Below are 23,225 nucleotides of genomic sequence, written 5' to 3'. Positions count from 1 at the left end.
GGGAATTCGCTGAAAACTTCAGTCAAATTGATCCACTATGAACCGCAATTATAGCGGTTGAATTTTCGGCTTAGCCTCGATCATCATTACTAAAGTCGGTAGGATAAAAAAGAAACATAGTCTCGATTATCCAATTTTTTATTTAATTATGAATGGAAGTCGAACAGCCAATCGGAACATAATCCAATAAACATCGCAGCCTAACTATGCCATCGAGAGTTGATTATGGTCTGGATAAGTTAATTAATGTCTAATTAATAATTTAAATAACATTTCAGGCCTAAAGAAAGACCTGCAATAGGCAGATTTAGCTCTTGCATAATGTATGTTTAATTGGACAATTATACAATTATATTTCCATGATATGGTCGCATTCTCGATTCTCTGATGTTTGCGCCCGAAAAGCTGAAATGCTGTGTCCTAAAAATGGAAATGAAATGAAATGAAATGGGGTTTAACGTCCTACTGTTCTGCTCATAAACTGGGCTAATGAAGACGGGCATACGCCATAGAGTGTCCTATGAGGGAAATTTTGCCCGGGCACCGGCGCTACGGCCTACTCTTATATCGAATTCCAACTGCCAAGGGATCTTTAACGTGCACGCCAATATGTGCAGGGGACCTCGGTTTTTCGTCCCATCCGAACGACGAGACAGCTGTCCGTCCTGCATCACTGACAAGGGGAAACCACGCCGGAAAAACCTAAAAATGGACGGTTTACCGAATCTGTGATGGGGTGGGGTGGTGGGGGGCATATAAGTTCTCCCAAAACAGTATATCTGTAAACTAATATATCTGTAAACCTTTAGTACATATTAGATCTGAGGCTAAATTCCTAACAAATATATGAATTGTGCAACAGAGTATCTATAAATATGCAATTTTCTCACTAAAATAGATATATGGAATAATGTAAGGGAGTGGCAATTGTAATGAAGAGAAAAAAATGAAATGGAGATTAATGCTAACTGTTCGGTATCATCCGGGATAATGAAGATGTACATACGCCATATATTATGCTATAGAGGGAATTTACGGGATCTCAGTTTTATATTCCATCCGAATAACTACACGCTGCCCATCACAGCCCCCCCCCCCCTTCCTGCACCACTGACAAGGCAAAAAAACGCTGGAAAGTTTGGGAAACTGTCTAGGTCAGTACGGGGATCAAACCCCAGACCCCGTCGTTAGTGAGCCACGGACAAGGGGAAACCACGCCGGACCAGTATCAAACCCTGGACCGCCAGATAAGTGAGTCCACTCCTTACTGACTCACCGCGGCCTCTTGCACACTAATGACACTTGCATGGAAAGCAGGAATAATAGCTCTACACGTACCCCCCCCCCCCCCCACACACACACTCACAAATAAACTATAATTTATGGCATATGCTCATCTTCATTATACGGGTTAGTGCAGAACAGTACGACAATAAACTCCATTTAATTTCTTTTCTCTTCATTACAATCGTGTCACTCCCATTACAGTATAATTTAGTTTTGGCCATATCTATAAAACTAAATATCTCTAGATGCTATGTTTCACTTAAAATATTTGTTAGACCATTAGTCTCAAATCCTATCTGAAAAAGTTGAACTTATATAGGCCCTTGTCTGTAGTTAAATCCTATTCAGTTTATTGAATAAATTCTTTAAACAAAATACTGTTATCAATAATTATTGATATTTTTCATAAGGGGGGATAACTCCTCTTACCATAAACGGATTTCCAAACTTCTGTATGTTCCCTTGTCCATTATGTTTTCTGCATTTTGCTTTCAATCAAAATTTAACGAATAGCATATTTTTGGCATAGGATGGTTTGTTTTCGTCAATATTTAATTTATGTATAAATATAGCATTTACTTGACAATTATCGAAATTTCCATCTGGCCCTAAATCGAGTTATTGCAAACATTTTGCATAGAACTCTCTGGATTTGTGTTCCTATTGTTAGAAGCTTTCCAAAAATGTATAGTTTGTTTAGCAGGGAGGACCTTGTAGCAGAACTTCACGCAACAATTTTTTGGCTGCGGGCCTATTATCAAGTAAAGAAATTCCAGCACTATGATAAAATATGGATAACATTTATGTTCGAACTTCGGCAATTGACCCTGACAATGAATTTATTATTTAAAGTTTTAATTGAAAAAATCTAACAATTAGACTAAATGTATAGCGACATTCTTTGAAAAGACCCTTAACTCGGTTTAATAGATTGGTTTGCTTTTTCGGATGGTTATAGCCAATATAGCCAAAAATGCAACATTCATTTGGAAACAGAAAGCCAAAAATGAATTTTAAATTAGTAAAGAAACATACTTCCGCTTAATCGTTTGTAATCGAACTTTAATTTTACAGAACTTAGTCCATCATTAATTAGGTCAATATTTTCTTTTGACCTACATCAACGCGATTTTAGCCCTTGAAATACTCCACAATTGAGAATGTTTTGATGGTTGCATACAAAGAAGAGGATATTGGTAATTTGCATTATTCGTATATTAAACAAAGGAATTATGATAAATCCTAGCCTGTAAAGATAATAGATCTATTATCAAAATATTAATGAATGTGACTATCCTACTACAGCCCTTTATTTTGAAAGAAGCATTAGAACTTCCGGTAAGAAAGCTTTCATATAATATATTCAAAATAACCAACGACCAGACTACTTATCGTAAACACAAAATCTAATCTACTTATACACCAACGCACTGAAATTACAATGGGCATGACGGCTAAGGAATTTTAAAACGCCTAGGCCAGACAAATGATAGGCAGATGTGTCTCAAATTTAAAACAGCCCAGATTTTTTTTTGTTACCGACCAGTGAAGATCGTCAAAATTCTAATTCAGTACCTCTTCAGACTTTACTTCATGCATGTAGTCTCCATCTACTAAGCAAACTCTTTCATTATCACATTATAACACTGAAAAAGTAAAACAACAAAAAGTTGAAACATTTAGCATATCATGTTTCCTAGTCCCTTTCTAAACTTTTCATCTTTTTTGGAAAGAATAACAAAGACAGATGAAATAAATAAATAAATATTTTACCCAGATATAAAATGCTGCTATGCCAAGTGTAGCATTTTTAGCCATTTCCACGTCATATCGATATATTAAAGCATGGGCTAATTGTAATTGGTCATATGTTGTCTCTTCTACTGTAAACCTTTTAATTCTTCTAATTACACCATTCTTACCAGTTGTTCTCATCTGGGCGGTGATATAATCCCAGTCCTAACAAATAAAATAAATAAAATGCACAGTCTTCGACATTGCAATTTAAATCAACATTGATGTTGTTATCTTACCGTGAAAAGTATAACACTATCTTAGTATAACAGAATATAACATTACTACATCAATACTACAGAAACTAGACTATACTGGAAATAAACTACATCGGAACACATATAACTATGTTAAATCCACCATTCTGCCCCTCTGCCAAGGCAGCGGCTGAACTCGGTGAGTCCATACGTCGGTCTCTCCGCCTCTCTCTGCCATGTCTCTGTTCGTCTTTAGTTGTCTTCAGTCGTTTGGCTAACTGTCAGTAAACTTTTGATTATATACCTTCGGATACATGGTCATACATGCAATCGTCTCTTTTATCTCGTCACGGCATGCTTACCTACCAGTACGTATATCCTTTGAAGTAAAGCGGAACGTGTGCACAGATCATATGTAGTTTGTAAATGACATATGGGATTAATTACTTGTTTAATTAGATCATCGCCAGTCCCTGCCTTAAGAGAAGTTTATACAGAGTTGAAAAGCCAATATCATATATTATCAAAAATCAGGTGAGGTCATAAAGTTCTAAGCACCTAAATGACCGTCAATTTGATGAAAGTTGAAGAGTACTTTGTTACAAAAGATGGGCTTCTGATATTCAATAATTAAAACAAAATGAAAATTTTAAAATTGGCACACGAATCGCGTGCCAGAATGCTTTCGTCTCCATTTTTAATGAAGCGACTGCATATCCCACAGAAAAACCAGACGCCAAAGACTGCCATACAATTTGGACTCTTCGCATATTTCGCCGAACAGAACTGATTAGAAATAACAGTAAAACAGAAACGATTGATTGTAAATCAGTTTATATATATTCATATTATATTATTATATGCGTTGCTACCCGTTTGTGCCCATTTCTTGGTGCCAAAGAGTAGAGATTTAGCTCTTTAAACATTCAACAGCTTAGCATTTCGTATTTTGCACCTATCGGTGATTACAATGTTTTGCCTTAACCCTTTCGAAAAAAGTGTTACGGGATTATCATAGCGTCGGACATCTATACGCAATATTAACTATTATTGATGTTGGGAACCGTGTGTTCGTATTCACAGTGCACCGTGTGTTTTTAAGGGAAATAACTCTGAGGGTTTAGTGACGTGTAAAAAAGGAATGCCATATGTGGCGTGGGAGAATTTGTCCTTTAAGTCAAATCAAGTATTTTTGATTGTAAATCGTGAAATGTTCGTGAAAACATATCAATTCGAACAACTGTCATTCGGAGAGTTGGGTTTTCATATATGTAGTCTAATAGTACTCAAATATAGATTGCCAGGTTAACACATTTTAGTTGACAGCTACACAAGAGAGCACCATACAAAATAAATGGTCATCAGTACATTGTCATCATCATTATTCTATCAAATTTGATCGGGTTCAGACGATAGTCTTATTATATTTTAAGAAATGACAAACTCAGAAAAGAAATTTAAACACTGTTTGCCATTCAGAAGATGTTTGTTTTTTTTATGTATAAATATTCCAGGTGCTAACGTCATAAATTTATTCTGAGAAACAATATGAATTTCTTGTTAATTTTTTGGGTGTCATTCTATAACCTTGACTAAAACAAGAATTACACTTTGGTGATAACAAAGTTTCTGGTCGCCATTTGGGGCTTTTAATCCCTCATTATAGAATTTAAATCAGCGAAAGAAAACCCATACAAATATGGTTCGATTCCGTTCAATATTTATAGAGATAATGAATTGAAAATGTGTCACAATTCGGCAGATCAATCCAATGGCGCTTAACCGAGAAGCTAAAATTAGATTGTAACATTTGCCCGAAATCAAACAGTAAGAACACGAGAACCACACCATACATAACCAACCATACATAACCAAACAGAAAACAATCTCACGGATAAGGTACCCACAGGGACAATTTTAGTGATAAATAAGAGTATTATCAAAAAAGCAAATAGACCGAGGGGGTGGGAACGAACCGTAATAGTAGGTGGGCACGCCGTTGTCCGGGCAAAATTCTCACCCCTAGCTAGGGGTCCCCAAATTGGTTCTAACAAAATTAATTTGTGATTTTATTTATAAATATATTTATCATACACTGAAAAAAAACTTGTGTTGAAACAACACAAACTTGTGTTATTTTCAACACAAGTTAGGTGTCTCTATTTAACAACACAATCTTGTGTTAAATGTTGAAACAACACAAAACTTGTGTTAAATGTTGAAACAACACAAAACTTGAGTTAAATGTTGAAACAACACAAAACTTGTGTTAAATGTTGAAACAACACAAAACTTGTGTGAAAATCTACACATTATTTGTGTTGAAATTTCTGAAACTTGTTTGTGTTGAAATTTCTGAAACTTGTGTTGAAATTTCTGAAACTTGTGTTGAAATTTCTGAAACTTGTGTTGAAATTTCTGAAACTCGTGTTGTTTCGTACAAACGTATGTATAACAAAAACTTGTGTTGTATTTTACCAATTTATATCCAGTATAACAACCTTTCGAATGCAACCCCTTCCATTCGTTCTGTTTAAACTGTAATTATTGATAAATGACATAATAATTTTGTTTGTTAAATTATTATTTATTCAATAAATGATATGAAAAAATAAATTAATGCCTAATTAATACCAATACAGACATCCCGAAGGTTAATAAACAAAGTTAATTCCAATACTAATAAAATTGTGTTATACAATGAAAAAATACCCCCCCCCCCCCATTCCCAATTATTAAATAAAAAGTAGCTATTTAAATTGAAAAATAAAGCACCGAGACATTTGGAATATTAATCAAAAAAGTTAATTTCAATACTAATAAAATTGTGTTCAATAATAACAATATCCCCCCACCCCTCAAAAAAAGCTATTTAATTTTTTTTTACAATTAACCTTAAAAAGAACTGAGAATATAATATATATGTTCACAATATCCCTACCCCATGGTCCCAAAACATACATTTTAAATATATCTAAATTTAATATCAACCAAACCAAGCACTAAAGACATTAATAATGCACTAAATTGAAATACTTTTAAGAAAAAATAGTCCCTTTAACAGATTAGGAATTCAAAATTTTCTACAGTATATAAATGGGAACTAATAGATAAAGCACAGGCAAATAATTATAGATAGATAAAATAAATATAGCATAAAAATCAAACAAAATGGAGAAAATTAAAAATTTGTAAAACAAAAATTGATTAATTAATAAAACCATTTATTAACATTCGAAATGTTCACTAAATGTTTAAAAATAAAGGTTGATTTCTTCCTACAATAATACATTTTTATAATTATCGAATGTTACTATTAATTATTGATGATCCCTCTATATTATTTCAAATTTTCAGGCCAAATCTTTAGTGTTTAGGATTACACTGCATTCTATATAATGAAACAATATTAGAGATGGTTTGGTATTTGACATTAAAAACAAAAATGTGATTAAAAAGGCAATGGTGACATATAACTTTTGGGTTTCCACAATAAGATCTGTAAAAGAATTTGATGACTTTATATTCAGAATTTAGAGTTGTTTTCTTTCTTTGGTATTAATATTCACTAAATAGATATAATTCTCCAAGGATGTTCAAGTGATTATTATAAATACACTTATCGACAAATGGGGTTTTGATGTGGATTTAACTTGGTACACCAGTCATGGGTATAGAGTTATTTAGATGGCAGAATAAAAGTAAAATAACTCATTGAGCAGGGGGCGGCGGCGGGGGCGGGGGAGTTGAAAAGAGCATAATTTAACAATATATTATATTATTTTGAGACTCATATGTATGACTACATGCGAATGCAAGAGGGGGGGGGGGGTATTTTAGTCAGGTAGCATTATTGCTTACTCATGTACACCAAAAACACGTCATCTCGCCTAAACAGATGTTTTACGCCAAAACGCTTCAACTTGATTGATTGCCATGTTTTTGGTGTATATTTATATCTTTTCCTGGGCGCCGAATCGAACTACGGCTTTTAAAATGTTCAAAAATCGACGTAAATTGATTTTTTCAACGATAGTTGGTATACAACGATGAGCACATGAGTGAGTAGACAGTGGGAAAGTTACGACAACTCATTTCCAGGCGCCATTTTGGGTCCCAATTATGACGCCATAAAAGCTATGACGTCATGGCTTCATACAGGTTTACATACCAAAATTGGTTTTTTTCTTGCAGTATTAGGCGTTGAGGGATAATATAATGTTTTACCCTAAAAAAAATGCAAAAGAAACCAATGCAGTTTGGTTCAGTGATAAATATATCAAACAAAATCATACCCAAAATCGGGGAATTTTCTGAGAGCGATATCTCGTAATCAGTGTGTTTTACTATTTACTCGTTGGATTATAAATGATTTCTTTTTAAATTCCTCAAACACAGAGTGGTTATGCAAGCGAAATGTGCCGAAAAATCGAATTTGACAAACGTCAAATTAAAAAAAAGAAGTATTTGTTATATGGTGCCGGGCGTTTCTTTCATAATGGCCGCCAAATTTGGTATTATTATTATTATTATTATTATTACAGCATATTTATAGCGCGCCCTTTCATAAAACATGTTCAGGGGCACTTTACAAAGTGACAATGTAATCATAAATAAACAACAAGATTATGGACATGTTAACAATTGTATACAGAGTCAGTTAAAAGCCTCATTAAATAAATGTGATTTAAGTTGTTTTTTAAAAGAATATAGCGATGTACAACATCTTAAACTAAATGGTAGATTATCCCATAAAACAGGTGCTTGATAACTAAAAGAGACTAGTTGAACAGTTTTGGGCTTTAAAAATAGTTTATCTGATGTACGTAATGTTCGACCATTATATCGTGGTTATGTACGCGAAATGTGCGGAAATCGAATTTGACAAACATCAATTAAAGAAATGTATTTTCCATGTGGTGCCGGGCGTTTCTTTTAAAAGGGCTACCGAATTTGGTAATACATGTATAAGGCAATTTAACAAAAAAAACATAAATTTGGTAGACTAAAAGGGCATCTCTTAAGATACGTAAGATATGACTTTTGCAATGTCCTTTATATGGTTTTCGATGGGAACCAAATGCTGGGAAAATTTGGGCACACAATTGTACTTTGTAAAAGTTGTATAAAAAAATATTGTGTTCTTGAATGTGTCCAATTTAACAGCGAATTTATTATTATTATGTAACATACTAAGAACCTAACTACATTTTTGGGGCACCAACCACCACCGCCCCCCCGTCAAAAATTTCCCCGTACGCCTATGGTTATGTGTAAGAATATTCAGTTCAATATATTCACGGTGTATGATTTTATTCATACTTCAATTTTAGTGAGTTACTTCTGCAACGTTTTTAGAAAAAATTGCTATTAATTTGGCCAGTACTGTAATAGCAAGTGTATTAATATTTTCTGTTCAGTCTGTACACAGTAACATATCTGAGAACCATATTATCATTTCTGCCCAAGGCTCCCTGTGATTTATAGTTAGCAGTGATACAAGGCAATTACCAATTTTCCATGCTCTTGGCCTGAAGAAATAAAATAATAAAAGTCAAGTTTTTATTATTATGCAAGTGGAAAAATACAATTCTTCATGGTATGATTTGAATAAATACAACTGATTTGAAGTTGGAATTATTATTTGTCTAAGATGACTGGGCATTTACAAATTGAAATAGCTACTCTTCATCAAGAAAATACATGAATGTTTTTCCCAATTCACCTGGATTTTATTGTAGGTCTTTGTACGTGAAATAGCTTTATTTAACGTCCGCTTCCACCGAAGTGATATTGCAGAAAATTAACAAATTCGGATTCCCTTTTAAAGGAATTAGACTACACTATCGCTGGATTGTATTATATTCAAAATGGCGCCCAGAACACAAAACAAACATTGCAATTCAGGGCGGACTGGTGTCGAGGTTGTATCCTAAGAATGATTTTTTGAATATTTAATCAAACAGAACACAATTATGCACATGCAGTTATGATATAATATTAAATTAGCTTACCTCAAATACCTCGAAATATACTGTTTGGTCAGTTTGTCCGCCCGTCATATTTCTATTAGTCACACATCCTTCGGCCAATTAAAATGGACGTATATTTTGTTTTAACCGAAACGAAAAATTTGCGTTATAAATACATTGTATTAGAAAATACCAAAATCACAAACCTGATATTTTTATTTTCTGAACAAACTTTTTTCACAACAATATCACTTTTTTCGATACTAATGCTTAATAATACAGTTAACATTTGCAGTACCACAGGGTTTAATACCGCAAAATTACTTCAATAAATATTTCTTTCTTTGTTTTAAGAGTAATTCATTTTAATTGGTCATTTACAGGTAAGAATAAATTTCCAATTTCGATTTATGAACCAATTAAATTAAATAAAAAGATTAACTCGACTATTTCCACGCCCATTCAAACATTTTTTAAAACGTAGATATAACACAATTGTTATTGTCTTTGATGTGTCAAGTTTATTGGGACGATATCAATCAGACACTTCCAAATGCAGACATTGTAATAACCTGTCTCTGTATATTGTCTGAGACAAGATGTGAAAATAAACAAAGAGTAGAATCAGAATAATCTTTTATTATATCTAATTAAATAAATAGTTTATATTTAGATAATAATTGACTAGAACTTTGATCTCTTATATCAGTATACTGTTATAAAATACGTTGTTTTAAAAGAGATATTAAATGCATCGCACGATACATACATTGCGATTTCTACTTAATGTTTGTAATAATTAATATATCCTTTTAGATAATTAGAAATATTAAAAAATAAATCAAGTGAATTACTCGACATTCAAATTCAGGAAGAGTGGTTTTACATATAGGCTAGGCCAGATCCCTAATCCAGTTCCCCAATCCCATTCAGATTTTCTCAATAAATAAAAAACATAATGTGATAAAGGAACATAATAAATGTTATCTTTAATGTCGACGTAATTAATTATATGGAAAAAAAAAACCACATAAGATTTTATAAATGTACACAAGTTTGTGTTAAGACATTGAAAAGAACACAAACTTGTGTCATTGCAATGCAATACAACACAAACATGTGTTAAATATTTTTAACACAAGTTCTTGTGTTGAGATCCAACACAGGGTTTTTTTCAGTGTACTGGCATACCAATTACATTTGTGTGAGTGTCACGGACAATGACCATAATATGCCCACTTTTCACAGTTAATGCAGGGATCCCAGTGACATAATATTCATTTCTATCTTTTGATTATATGTCGACCTACATTTTAAACCTCAAATATACACATTAAATGATATTTGTTGTAACGGCCATTATTGACCTATGTTATTTGCAAGCAAATATTCTGACAGATAGTAGCTAAGTGCATTGATTTCCGAGTCATTTTGTGTTGGATACAGTAACAGATGTCTTTAAATCTGCGTCTTATTTTTATTTTATGTTTTTTTTAAGTGACGGTTGGTTGCTGAAGGCGGTGGCTTTTGTTGAAACCCGATCAAATCTGTTCAGGATTTCTGAAGTTGGCGAATTTTATACGGAAAAAAAAAGTCACAAATGTACAAGAATGTCATTGTAACGAATGAACGAATCATAAGTGAAAATAATTATAAAAATAAGCAACAAAAATTCTAAGAATGTCCACTGTTTTCAAAGTCAATTCCGATTTTGTCCTAATTCCAATTATTTCAGTGGGTCGAGAAGAAATTAGTAACCTTTTTCAGTTGTGGGTAAGGTGAAGACGGCAGCGAATACTCTTATAAATAAAAGGGGGGGGGTGTATGGCTTAGTGGTTAGCACGTGCGCGCTGTATCATTAAGTCTGTCATTGAGTCAACTGGCGTGGGTTTTCTCCGGGTCCTCCGGTTTCCTCCCACTGCTAAAGACCCCTACGCGCAAGCGAATTATGGAAATAAAATTGAACCATATGTTAGTCCCGAAATGACCTAGTTTGTGTCGAGTGGACGTTAAACCCCATTTCTCACTCTCTCTTATAAATAAACCATATCACGTAGATACCAAAGGCTATGGTGATCTTCAGTACAATTAAGCCAAGAACCCCACCCACAGCATTCTTTAAACCATAATTATTATGCTAATTGTTGTTTATGACCAATAGACCTGGTTAATAAAATTCATTTCTGTAACACTCCGGCCATTATCGAGCCATTTGAATTGTTATTTCTGACCTATAGACCTTCTTTTATAGGGTTAATGGAATTCCTTAACAAATACAATATAATCATAAACGAACCGAGAATACATTCCTACATAAATAAAATTTGTTTTTGCAACAGATGTCTAAGTCTATCTGACAAAACGGCCAAGTGACACAGTTTTACAACAATTACGGCAACCATGTAACGACACTAAGCAGAGCCTGGATATTGTGGAAATGGATGAAGAGTTGTCAAAAACGCATTCACCAAGCAAATTTCTGGGTGGCATGGGAATACAAAACATTACTATTTTTGTTCCAAGCAAATAACCAGATGCCAGTCCCCATTCCATTGCACTTAAAATCCAAAGATTTAATTCATGTAATATAATTAATATATATACGTGACGGGAAATATCAACGATTAAATTATAAAATTATAATGTATTTCTATTTTATTGTCAATGAAATATCCATACATGTACATGTACTTCATTAAAAGTTGGGCGATATTGACTAATATACAACAGCAGTTGAGAATTTACTGAACGTCACATGACGTATGTTAAATAATAGTACGGCCTAAAGTCGAGGTAATTCACTTGTAAAGGAATTATCCAGGTGAATTTAGGTATAATTCAATTATACAAGATGTACAAGATGTTCAGGTATAGAGAAGTGATATTTATTATTAGCTTTTATCTTTAAGATTAAATCAGATGTATTTAAAATCTTTATACATGTATTCCATAAATTGTTGTATTTACACAGACTTCCGACTGCCATCCTAATATATTGTAGTTTAATTTTCTAAATAAGACATTGTTCCTGACCATGTTTAATGGTTTATTACTTTATGTACATTATATGAATTGTAAAAATTTTAGTACAAACAGTACTTAATCTTACTTGCATTATTTTGGGAGATGTTTTATAATATATGTTTTAGACATAACTATAGAAACAGTTGATGCATGGATTGAACAAGAGAAAGCAGAATCCAACTTTATCATAGGGCAACATTTAACAAATTAAATATAGTAATTATCAAATTGTTAACATTAATTCTAACTCTCATCACTTTCACTTTATCATATATATAACAGCATAATATACTGTTTAAATATAATGGTCGTACACAACTCTTTGGATTATTTTATTTGCAAAATAAAGTCTGATTTCTGAAATAGATATTATAGGTAAAATTAATTATATTTATGATGTGTTCGTTAAAAAAGTATTAACATTAGTGTTACTTTGCTCTTATTTTTTTTTAACAAATTTTCACAAGTTGATTTCCTTTATTTTGTTAATGTAGAATGGTAATGAACTGCTCTTTTCATTTTCTTTGTTTTATTTGTTTCGTTTGAATTTGATTTATCAGTTTAGTTTTTGATTGTTTAATTTTTGTTAATGAAGTTGATTCTTTTAAACTTCGTTTTTATTTTTGAACTCTACTTGGTGTAGGTGTTCATCAGGTAATACCTCGACTGAGTTCAATATAGAGATTAGCCGGTTGATTTGTTGGATATAAACCTTTGAATAATAGCGCCTAACAGGCAGCTGTGTTTAATTATATTCTCCTGATTTTGATTGTTTTTGTGTGTTTGAAGTATATGTTTGTGATATGCGCTTAGAAACACTTCACGTGTAATGAAGCGCTATATAAATCGAACAATAATAATAATAATAATAATTATAATTTACACTTTGTCTTGTGAAATGGAATTATTTTAATTCCACTTAATTTTCTTGTTTAGCAACTAAATGATATATTTTAAAATCTGTGATGTATCTAATGTTAAAGGAGCTAAATCTCTAATATTTGGGACCTACAAATTGACACAAATGGGTCGCAACTTATATAATAATGTAATATGAATGTAAATAAACTGATTTACATTCAATCGTTTCCGTTTTTACTCTAATTTCAAAGCAGTTCTGTTCGGCGAAATACGTCAGAAGTCTCAATCGAATGGAAATCTCTAGCGTCTGGTTATTCCAGTCCACACCGATAGTATTTATTGCGCATTCTCTCCAGATAAGAATATGGGGTCACCGTTTGACACGACTTGTGGAAAATGTCTAACCTCGTTCTTCCGAGTCGCTTGTTACAAATTGCACTGAATCGCATTATGGTACACGATTCGTGTACCAATCGTAAAATGTTTATTTTGTCTTAAATATTGGATATCAGAAGCCCATCTTTTGATTATATATGACAAATAATTCGTGTTTTCATTGTCGAAGGTTTTGGATGATACTGAGTTAGAGACTTAGCTACTTTAATTGTAAAAAGTAAACAGCTAGGGTTTGAGTTACTATTGAACAGGTGAAAATGGTTAGGGTTACCATGGCATCGGTAAAGGGGTTATGGTTGTTATGGAACAGGTTAATAGGGTAGGGATCTCATGGAATGGGTAAAAGGCTAGTCACATTTTTTCCGATTTTGAATGAAGTTAAAACATGTGTTTATATCCCAACGATCTCAATTCCGTTCGATATTCACGCATATCGGACCGTAACTTCCTGGATTATGGCCCCTGATTTTTACGGAAAATCACGCTTTCTTTAGCTTGTTCTCTGTCCATCTCTTGCATAATGTGGGCCTATCTTGTTGGGTACTTTGGTGATAATAGTCGCAGATAAGGCATTACATTAAAAGTAAGCATTTGTTTTCTTCTCGTTTCTGTTTCAGGTTCATGAGAATTAAAACATCACGCCAGGGTATTTTAATTCTCTGGTTTCTTCTCGTCATGTTTTTACTATATCTAATAAATGATGGTTTGAAAAGTGCCGTACAAATGCACGAAGCCGGGGTTGATAGTGAAGAACATAATTTTGTTTCAAAAAGAGTGACTAAAAGCAAGCCTTTTATGGAATCTAAAATGAAAAACCTTCAAACTTTTAACAGTGAAAAATCACTAAACAATAGTGAAACGTTGTACTCAAATCCGCCGGAACTAAAATCCGAAGATTCCTTGGAGAATATAGATGTGGATTATTTGATATATTTGATCCATCATACATTTCCAAAAGAGGGTGACCCGAAATATCCAGGATTTAATGAAACCAGGAGTCATTCAATACCACTAGATAGAACTACTAACTATCATACATCCGAACAATGCCAAGGTCACAAGTGGTTTATCCCCCCTGATATGAAAGTCAGCATAGTTATACCGTTTATAAACGAACCGTGGTCAACTTTGTTTAGAACTGTTATCGGAATATTAAAAAGGACACCATTAAAATATTTACACGAAATAATACTAGTTGATGACCATAGTACCCGGGAATATTTACTGGAACCTTTAGAGCGTGTCCTCAGTCCTTTTAAACACATTTCAGTAATTCGTACACCATATGCAATGGGACCAGCTTCAACAAGAAACTATGGAGCGCGGCACACTAAAGGCAACGTCATTATTTTTTTTGATTCTCATTGTGAAGTGGGCAGTAGATGGATAGAACCATTACTAGATGCCATTGCTAAGGATACAACTAGAATTGTGACCCCTAAGATTGGTGTTCTTTCACCCGACACAATGGAAGCACGCGGTGTTGGGGATAACATAAGATCTCTCATTAATTGGTCTCTCGGTTCCTTATTTGGATCATTCCCAGAGTCAGTTTTAGAAAAATACAATATTACCGACCCAATTCCGCTACCATCTTTAATGGGGGCTGTCTTCGCTATGGATAGAGAGTACTTTTTTAAGATTGGGGGTATGGGAGATTATTTTAATGGTTGGGGTGGAGAGGATGTTGATCTAGCTATTAAAAGCTGGTTGTGTGGCGGTGGTCTTGCTCTATGTAGATGTTCAACAATTGGCCATGTTTATAAGGCGCATCCTTACGTTTTTACCAATAATCCTTTGAATAACGTGGCGTTAATGGCGGAAGCCTGGATGGGGGACTATCTACCCATTACCAAATGTGTTTTAGTGAGAGGAAATCTTCTCCCAAAGGTGGACACGACCATTCTTAGGTCAACTTTGGCCTTAAAAGAAAGGCTGAAATGTAAACCCTTTAAATGGTACCTAGAGAATGTCCTGCCTGAGTTAGAGATTCCAGAAACGAATACTACCTTCTACATGCTGCATAGTCATAGTTCTTCATTGAGTGTAGGTACAGACATGAAAACGCTTAATTTTATTCCCAATGCACAGGAAATAGCTTGTGGTGTATCAGTTGTTAATGATAGACTTAAATGTAAAGATCGGTGCTTGACCATCAAAAACGCTAGTTTAATTTTTGACACATGTGATGCTGACAACAAATATCAATATTGGAAATATTCCGATGATGAAATCCGACCGTATTTTGATAATAAATTGTGTATCGCTAATAGTTATAAATCTGCTATTTTAAAACCGTGTAATAAACACCTATCAAAAATTAATCACCAATCAAGCTTTGCATCGAGATGCATCAAGAAAATTGCTTGAAGACATACAATAATATTCCGATTCAGTCAACTATGAATATTATTGGATATCCAGCGAAATGATGTGCCCATTATAACTTGATGGGAACTTTAAAACAACCGGAACCTGTAAAGTATTGGGACTAATAAATTAAAAGGTTTACCTCTAGTTTTTCTTCTTCTTCTCCCAATAAAATAAATGTTGCTTTCATGATGTCATGGATTATTCTGATTGGTCGTCTATAATTAAGGATTTCACTTATCAAACCCTGTTGTACGCCTCTGCTGTATACGTCTATTGCTTGTCCCTGGGAAGGTACCTACAATACCAGAGTCACAATAATTGAAATGGTTATAATTGCTTTAAGGAAATTTCCCAAGAAGTACACCCTACCTTCAGCCAAAAATCTAATTTAAATAATAATCAAGCACATTGTATATTTGCTGCATATTCTCTATTATTTGTCTACCACTGACATATTTGTATCATTTATTTTATAAAGACGAGTGTTTCCTCGTCGAAACATCGCTTAGTAATAAACACAGTAATAGTGTATCAATAAAATTGTAGCTTTTGTTAATATTGATCAATTAATAAATGCCTATCAAGAAAACATTACATTTATTAAAGTGAGAGGTATTAACCAGTATCACGGTGTGGCTTGGTACCCGATTTGGCTTGGTTCCTTGTGCATAGCACTTATGTTAGAAAGCACATGTTGGGGAGCCACTTGTTTAATTGATACGCTTTTCATCTCCGCGAAATCTATTACACTTACATGTTGTTAATAAATGTCAAATACAACTTTAATGTTACTTACATTAACAGTCTTCTGTTCTGTCTTTGACTGAATCAAATAATTACAAACATTTCTACACGGGCGTGATCGTTTCTTATCTCTCGCGTTAATCTCTAGAACTAGTTTATCATCAGCAATTTCCATTGGAATGACCACCTTAATAGTCAGTTTGTTGTCTGCAGACACGTTGGTACTAACACATTCTTGGAGCTTTTGGTGGTTATAGAATCTGTGATATAAAACTGGGTTAACGGCGATTCCAGGAGATATCGTAAACTGGAAAATCTTCTCCAGATTCTTCGGAGTTAGAACAACCCCTTGGTAAACAGATGGTAAAATCAAACCATTAGTCTTGGTACGAAGGTTGTATCCAAAACCAATAATAGGATTTTTGGGCAGAGGTACACAATTTGGAAATGGACTGGAACAATGGATCTGAAACTCCGCGACGATCTCTTGTCGCGTCCATCCAGCCCGTATACTCAGTTTATAAATACCAGTAATAGGAAGTCGGGCTACAAAAGAAATTTTGTGTCTATCAGTGTAAATGTAGGAATAGCCTTTCAGTCGTAACGTGTCCTGGGTGCTTTTACAAGGTAAACGTTCATCGTAGTACAATCTATAACTGAACAACATCTCGGAATCCAAGTTATTTTTAAACCGTATCTCAGCCTGCCCGTCCGGTGCTTGAATCACCCCTTTTTCTCTGGACATTAAATTCATCTCATAAAGAAAAAAGGATTCATGCAGGAACGGCACGGAGACGAATTTCTGGTATGTCCACGGATTCTCCATTAACTGCCATCTTTTCATTTCTTCATTTGGTAAACAAAAGTAACAAAATTCGTCAGGATCGGTAAGAAAGTAAAATTCATCAATTCCAAAGACTTGATAACCACCCGATGGTTTTTGGTGATCGATCATTCCACGACTTTCCGCTTCTAGAGTTGTCCATCTCCCATGGTTGTATCCAACAAGACCAGTGAAAGCCCAATGACAGTGGATGATTCGCCATTCCCCGTCTATAAAAACACAATTCCAGATACTTCTCGAGTCATATAGATCGTCATCCCCAACCTCATATCGTGCCCCTTTAGCAATACCTCGTACAATAACACATGGTATATTTATAAATCTGTAAAAAGAGTAAACCACGGTTTTAAATTGGTCATAACTCTAACAATAAAAGATATCATTTTCTTGGATACATCTGTTTCTATATTCTAACAAGCGATTCTTAGTGTATGGATTTTCGGGCCCAGTGACCCCACCATTGCTCTTTTGGGTATCGTGGTTTCAATCTTAGATTTTTATGTGAGAGAGAGAGAGAGAGAGAAATGGGGTTTAACGTCCACTCGACACAAACTAGGTCATTTCGGGACTAACATATGGTTCAACTTTATTTCAATAATTTGCTTGCGCGTAGGCGTGTTTAGCAGTGGGAGGAAACTGGGGGACCCGGAGAAAACCCACGAGGTTGGACAGGCGACCCTACTCCTTGTCATGTACAACCGGGGATTCGAAACCACGCCAGTTGACCCAATGACAGGCTTTATGATGAAGCGCTAACCTGCTAACCATTCGGGTATCCACCCCCCTTGTACGTGCCATGGTCACAGGTTATTGTCACCTGTGTTTGGGAACCTTCGCGTGGATTTAAAGAACAATATTGGTGTCAGTCATTATCACATATGTGTGATAGAACTGGTTAAACACGTTCCAAATATAATTTTAACACAGAGATCATATCTACGATAGATGTGTAACGATAGTTTCTTCAAAGACCAAGTTGTTATATGAGACTGTGAGAGGATATCTGACAATTCAAAGAAAAATAATTGAATGTCATTACGATTCTTCAAATCTTCGTTGCGCATCTATCGTAGAAATGATCTCTGTGTTAAAATTATATTTGGAACGTGTTTAACTATAGTTCTATCACACATATGTGATAATGGCTGACACCAATATTGTTCTTTAAGAGTTAGACACGACAACAGACATTCCCTGGGATACTGTTAACGAAAGATGGGATGCAAACCAAATGATAAGTTGGGCTAGTTCGCAAATATAAAATTTCCACCGAAACCCCTAATTATGCGAATCGTTTGGAGAGAGAGAAAAGATTCTACAGAAAACTTAGTGTTACTTTGTCACTATGAACGTCACCCCTCGTGCGTAAACCATATAATTTTAAATATATTGTCAAACCTGCAAAGCTGTGCGAAAAATTCGGCGAATGTTCCATTTCCATTCTTCATATAAAGCATGTAGCCAAAAGGTGTTTTAATGTCGCTCATAACATCGTCCAAATATTTAATTCTCTGACTACCCAGCCAGATAAAAATAGATCTAACTTTCTCCAGATCAGTACTCAAACCAGTAAGCAGACTGTCTAACAATATCTCATAGGAATAACTATACTGTTGTGGAATCTGAAATGGATGAAATATACTCATTCTGCTAAGCTATATATTAAAAGTAGCATTGAATATTATTTGATAATGGACCTTATAATCTGCGCAATGACATGTAATTTCATATCCTGTGGTGGGAGGATTGAGGTCATTGGTTGGATTCAGAAACCAGAAACTGTGTTTATACAGGTTGTTAGTTAAATACTGTATATCTCAATTCTCTACGCCAACTAAATCCGCAATGCATCAGAAAAACACATATTGTTAAACATACATTATGCAAGGGCTAAATCTGCCTATTGCAGGTCGTTCTTTGGGCCTGAAATGTTATATAAACTATTAATTAGACATTTATTAACAAAAAAAGACCATTATCGACTGCTGATGGCATCAGATACTCGAGATTTTAACTAGATTGAAACGGTTCGCCATTTACAAATTTAATTTAAAAATGGGAAAGCGAGGCTAAGTCCCGATTATACCAGTGCCCTGGTTACCACTGTGCACACATCTTGTCAAAACTACAAACAATGATAACTTGGCTGAGAATGATGTAATTTGAATGAAATTTTCAATATTTTCTCTTTTTATCATCTATTTTTGAATTATTATAGCAAGAATGACCAACTCTTTATTAAACTCTTAACTAATGTATCTTTAACTCTTGTTGCATAATTTTATCCTAGCACTGTACAAACGGGAGTCATCTGTTGATCAATGAGTATGGCGCGGGCACACCAACCAAGAGATCCCGAAAAATGAACGCAAAAAGCGTCTGATCGTTCATTTGTGATGAAAAATCAAGGTACACCAGTGTACTCGTTTTATGTTTCACCATAAGATTGTCCTGAAGTCACAAATTTAAATTTCGTGCTATGTAAGTACCGGGATAACCACGCTTATATGTACTCATCGGAATGGTGTTGACATGGGGGTCATAGCGATTAATTAAATCCCATGTACAAGTTCGTAGCCTCGTTAGGCAAATCTAACCATTTTTTTCATATTTTGATTTGTAGCTGTGATAAATTGAGCTGCTGTAAATTGTGTTAACTCTCCAAATTTTATCCCAAAGTCAACCCACTGTATTTTCTACAATAAATCCTTTTGTCATTGTCAAATGATAACGCAAACTACTTGTAACCCATCAAAAATTATTGGTAACTTAAATATTTGATAATTGTAATTTTTTGAATGGACTTTTTCAATATCAAGCTTAAAACGTATAGTATGGCATCGGGCCAATAGAACGGAATGGAACAGTTTTACCTACCATAGCAGCTCTTTTATCTATGTGTAGAAAAAGCTCTGGTTCATAAAATGTTTTCTTTCTTTTTATAGGTGGACATGGTTCTGGATAATCATTTAAACAGTATTCTATATTCAGCTGAAATAGATTTAGTTTTAAACATAGACCCCTTCAATTATTTCAAATACTGACAACTCCCATTCAAAAATCGTGTTTTGGTTTCTTAAGATACTTACCTCAGCAACATTCTGAAAATCACCATCGTCACCATTAGGTTCCACAAGGTTACTGTTTCCTGTACCCATGGTAACGACGAAAAATATTTATATCAGCTTATAACATAAATGCCTGAAAATTAGACGTAAGAATATAATGGTCATAATCTTGGTTTGGACCGAATATTATATTTTATATATTTTGTTCAGTGACTTTTGCAATTGGGCTTCTTTTACAAAACTTTGTCGAACGCAGACGTTCCTGTCTATAAAGAGATTATTTTATGTTCAAGTAAAATAATGTTTTCCGTGTTCGCTGATGATATACGATCACGAGACTTCCCGAAATAACATGGTAGAAGGCTGCATTATGTGGCTGCAGTAGTGAGCAGACATCCAAAATGTGTTTTGAATGATCTGAGGCAATAATTAGTATGAATTCCCCCCCCCCCCCAACAAAATCTCAAATATACCTGTATGTTCTCTTGTCTTGATTCTTTCATTTCAGCTACATATAATGTCTGTTTTCAACTGATGTTTCCTCGGTGAACCGTTTCTATTTACCGTTTTCGATTTTCATGAATAATTTAGCATTTCATTTTAAAGAGCTGTTGAAGATTTCTGATCTTCAGTTCTTTACCCAGATTGAATATCATCCCAGATTCTTCATTCTAGATTAAACGTTTACGATTACATAAAATGAAATGAAATGGGATTTAACGCCCTACTGTTCTACTCCGACTGGGCTAATGAAGACGGGCATATTCCAGTGTGTCATGAGGGAAGTTTTGTCAGACAGGGGCGCTAAGGCCTACTCTTATATCGAATTCCAATTGCCAGGGGATCTTTTACGTGCACGCTTATGTTACACGGTACCTCGGTTTTTCGTACCATCCGCACGACTCGACAGCTGTCCTTGTCAGGCCCCATTCTGCATCACTGATGAACTTAATTGGCCAACACCGGCGGGGCGAACCCGCGACCTACAGGTTAGCGAGCCAGCGTCTTACTCACTTAGCCACCATGTCTCCACGAATACATAAATACTGACAGATAATTGGTTTATAATGAATGGCGTGGGTGCCTTTTACCGGAATAAGCCATTTCAAATTGATTCTAGCTCTACTAGAAAAATATGAACAATGGACGTAATCCCTTTATTGCGTCAAAACAATCCCTAGATTAGTTTTCATTAGATTCTCATATAGCACCAGAGCATAAATCATTTATCTATGTCTATGATATCACCTTGGGTGGAAGCGGGCGTAAAACCAAATAATATAGTATTTACCAATAAGTTGGCGTATAACGCCCTACTTTGTACATCGATTGGGCTCATGAAGACGGGCGGGCGCCATACAGTGTGCTATGAGGGGAATTCTGCCAATGTGTACACAGGACCTCGGTGTTTCGACCTTCCCACCTAGACACTAGTCTCTATCATCCAGACATATATTCTACGAATATTAGTCTGGATACGTTGTCAACATTTGAGAATAGTAGGTCATTGGCTAGATTATCCGGTCTTTTACATTATCATAAACAACGTCTAAAGGAGGTAACTCCTCTTAAAACAAGATGTTTACGCTCATGAAATTAATTTAAAAATGTCATTTCAAAAAAATCCATTTGATTGCATGTCAGTTAATTTTTTCATTGTAAATTTTCTCTCTTCATGGGCCATATCTATGCTTTTTAAATTAATCCCAATTCGTCGTCACGATTCATGTTTGCTTATATTAATACAAGAATTATGGTATTTATTATGAGAAGGGGTGCAACTCTTACTTGACTTGGCCAAAGATACTGGATAATCAACCACATTAAAAACCAAACTCCCGGTTACGCATGGGCAATGGACTTTACGTCAAATAGTGACAACGGTCCCAGACCCTCCGTATGTTTAAGACTAGGAGGTTCTGGGTGACCGAGACTACCTAGACACTGTCCTTACTAGGTCTTTCGTCCTGCATCCACTGACAAGGGGTGGACGCCACACTGATAAATCCCGGGATCTTTCTAGACCAACGTCAGGATCGAACCCCGCAGATCTTGGTAATTGAGTCACCGCCTTACTCACTGAGCCACCGCGTATCCCCATGTATCGGGTTATATAATAAAAACATGCAAAGTTATATGTCTTGACATTGCGAAAACGAACTAGCGTATTCCGGGATTCGAAAACTGAGAAAAATCTGAATTATTCTAACGCGTTTGGTATTAGCCAGTGATTAATGTTACAGGGTTTTGTTGAATACAACAGATGGGGGAAGTGGTATCAGGTATTCTAGAATACAATGTCTCAGTGATAATAAGAGAATATCCTATATAGGCATGATGTGCTTCACCTTTCTGAACGGACTATAAAAAGAAATTGGACTAAGGATAAAGTTGGAACCATTAAATACACTTATGATTTCTATTTAATTCAACACAAAGTATATAATATGTAGCTTATTTGAAGCAAACACATACAAGTATTGTGCACAGTGATATAAATCATGGTGGCATTTTAAAGATGTGGAAATTTATAGGAGTGCTGTGTACGTATATATATATATATATCATTATGTGAATCTAACACGATTTCTAGCTTTCTAAAGCAGGTCGATTACAATAAATAACCTGAGTAATCTTATTATCGTTAAATATATTTTCAAATAAT

The 23,225-nt window shown here is 34.6% G+C and overlaps 2 protein-coding genes across 2 annotated transcripts; one reads left to right on the top strand and one right to left on the bottom strand.

Moving 5' to 3' along the window:
- The first annotated feature begins 11,988 nt into the window (after positions 1 to 11,988).
- On the top strand, positions 11,989 to 16,042 carry LOC126817444 (polypeptide N-acetylgalactosaminyltransferase 1). Its single transcript, XM_050544423.2, has 2 exons — positions 11,989 to 12,118; positions 14,149 to 16,042. The coding sequence occupies exons 1-2, from the start codon at positions 12,102 to 12,104 to the stop codon at positions 15,899 to 15,901; spliced, it is 1,770 nt and encodes a 589-aa protein (XP_050400380.1). The 5' UTR covers positions 11,989 to 12,101; the 3' UTR covers positions 15,902 to 16,042.
- LOC126817842 (lim and transglutaminase domain protein ltd-1) lies at positions 16,023 to 19,138 on the bottom strand. The gene is made up of 3 exons (XM_050545003.2): positions 18,891 to 19,138; positions 17,352 to 17,814; positions 16,023 to 16,199 (listed from the first exon to the last, which is right to left on the bottom strand). Exons 1-3 carry the CDS (start codon positions 19,136 to 19,138, stop codon positions 16,023 to 16,025), a joined length of 888 nt encoding a protein of 295 aa, XP_050400960.2.
- Between the last annotated feature and the right edge of the window lie 4,087 nt (positions 19,139 to 23,225).

Source organism: Patella vulgata, chromosome 4 (assembly GCF_932274485.2).
Source record: "Patella vulgata chromosome 4, xgPatVulg1.2, whole genome shotgun sequence".
NCBI lineage: Eukaryota > Metazoa > Mollusca > Gastropoda > Patellidae > Patella > Patella vulgata.
This window is presented reverse-complemented; position numbering and strand designations above follow the sequence as displayed.

Excerpts from the sequence above, each read along its gene's own strand:
- LOC126817842 (XM_050545003.2), bottom strand. The coding sequence starts at position 19,138 with ATGAGTATATTTCATCCATTTCAGATTCCACAACAGTATAGTTATTCC. Across the intron at positions 17,815-18,890 it reads TTTTTCGCACAGCTTTGCAG|ATTTATAAATATACCATGTG; the intron begins GTTTGACAATAT and ends CTCTTTTTACAG. Across the intron at positions 16,200-17,351 it reads TTCAAGCACCGGACGGGCAG|GTACCTTCCCAGGGACAAGC; the intron begins GCTGAGATACGG and ends CTGGTATTGTAG.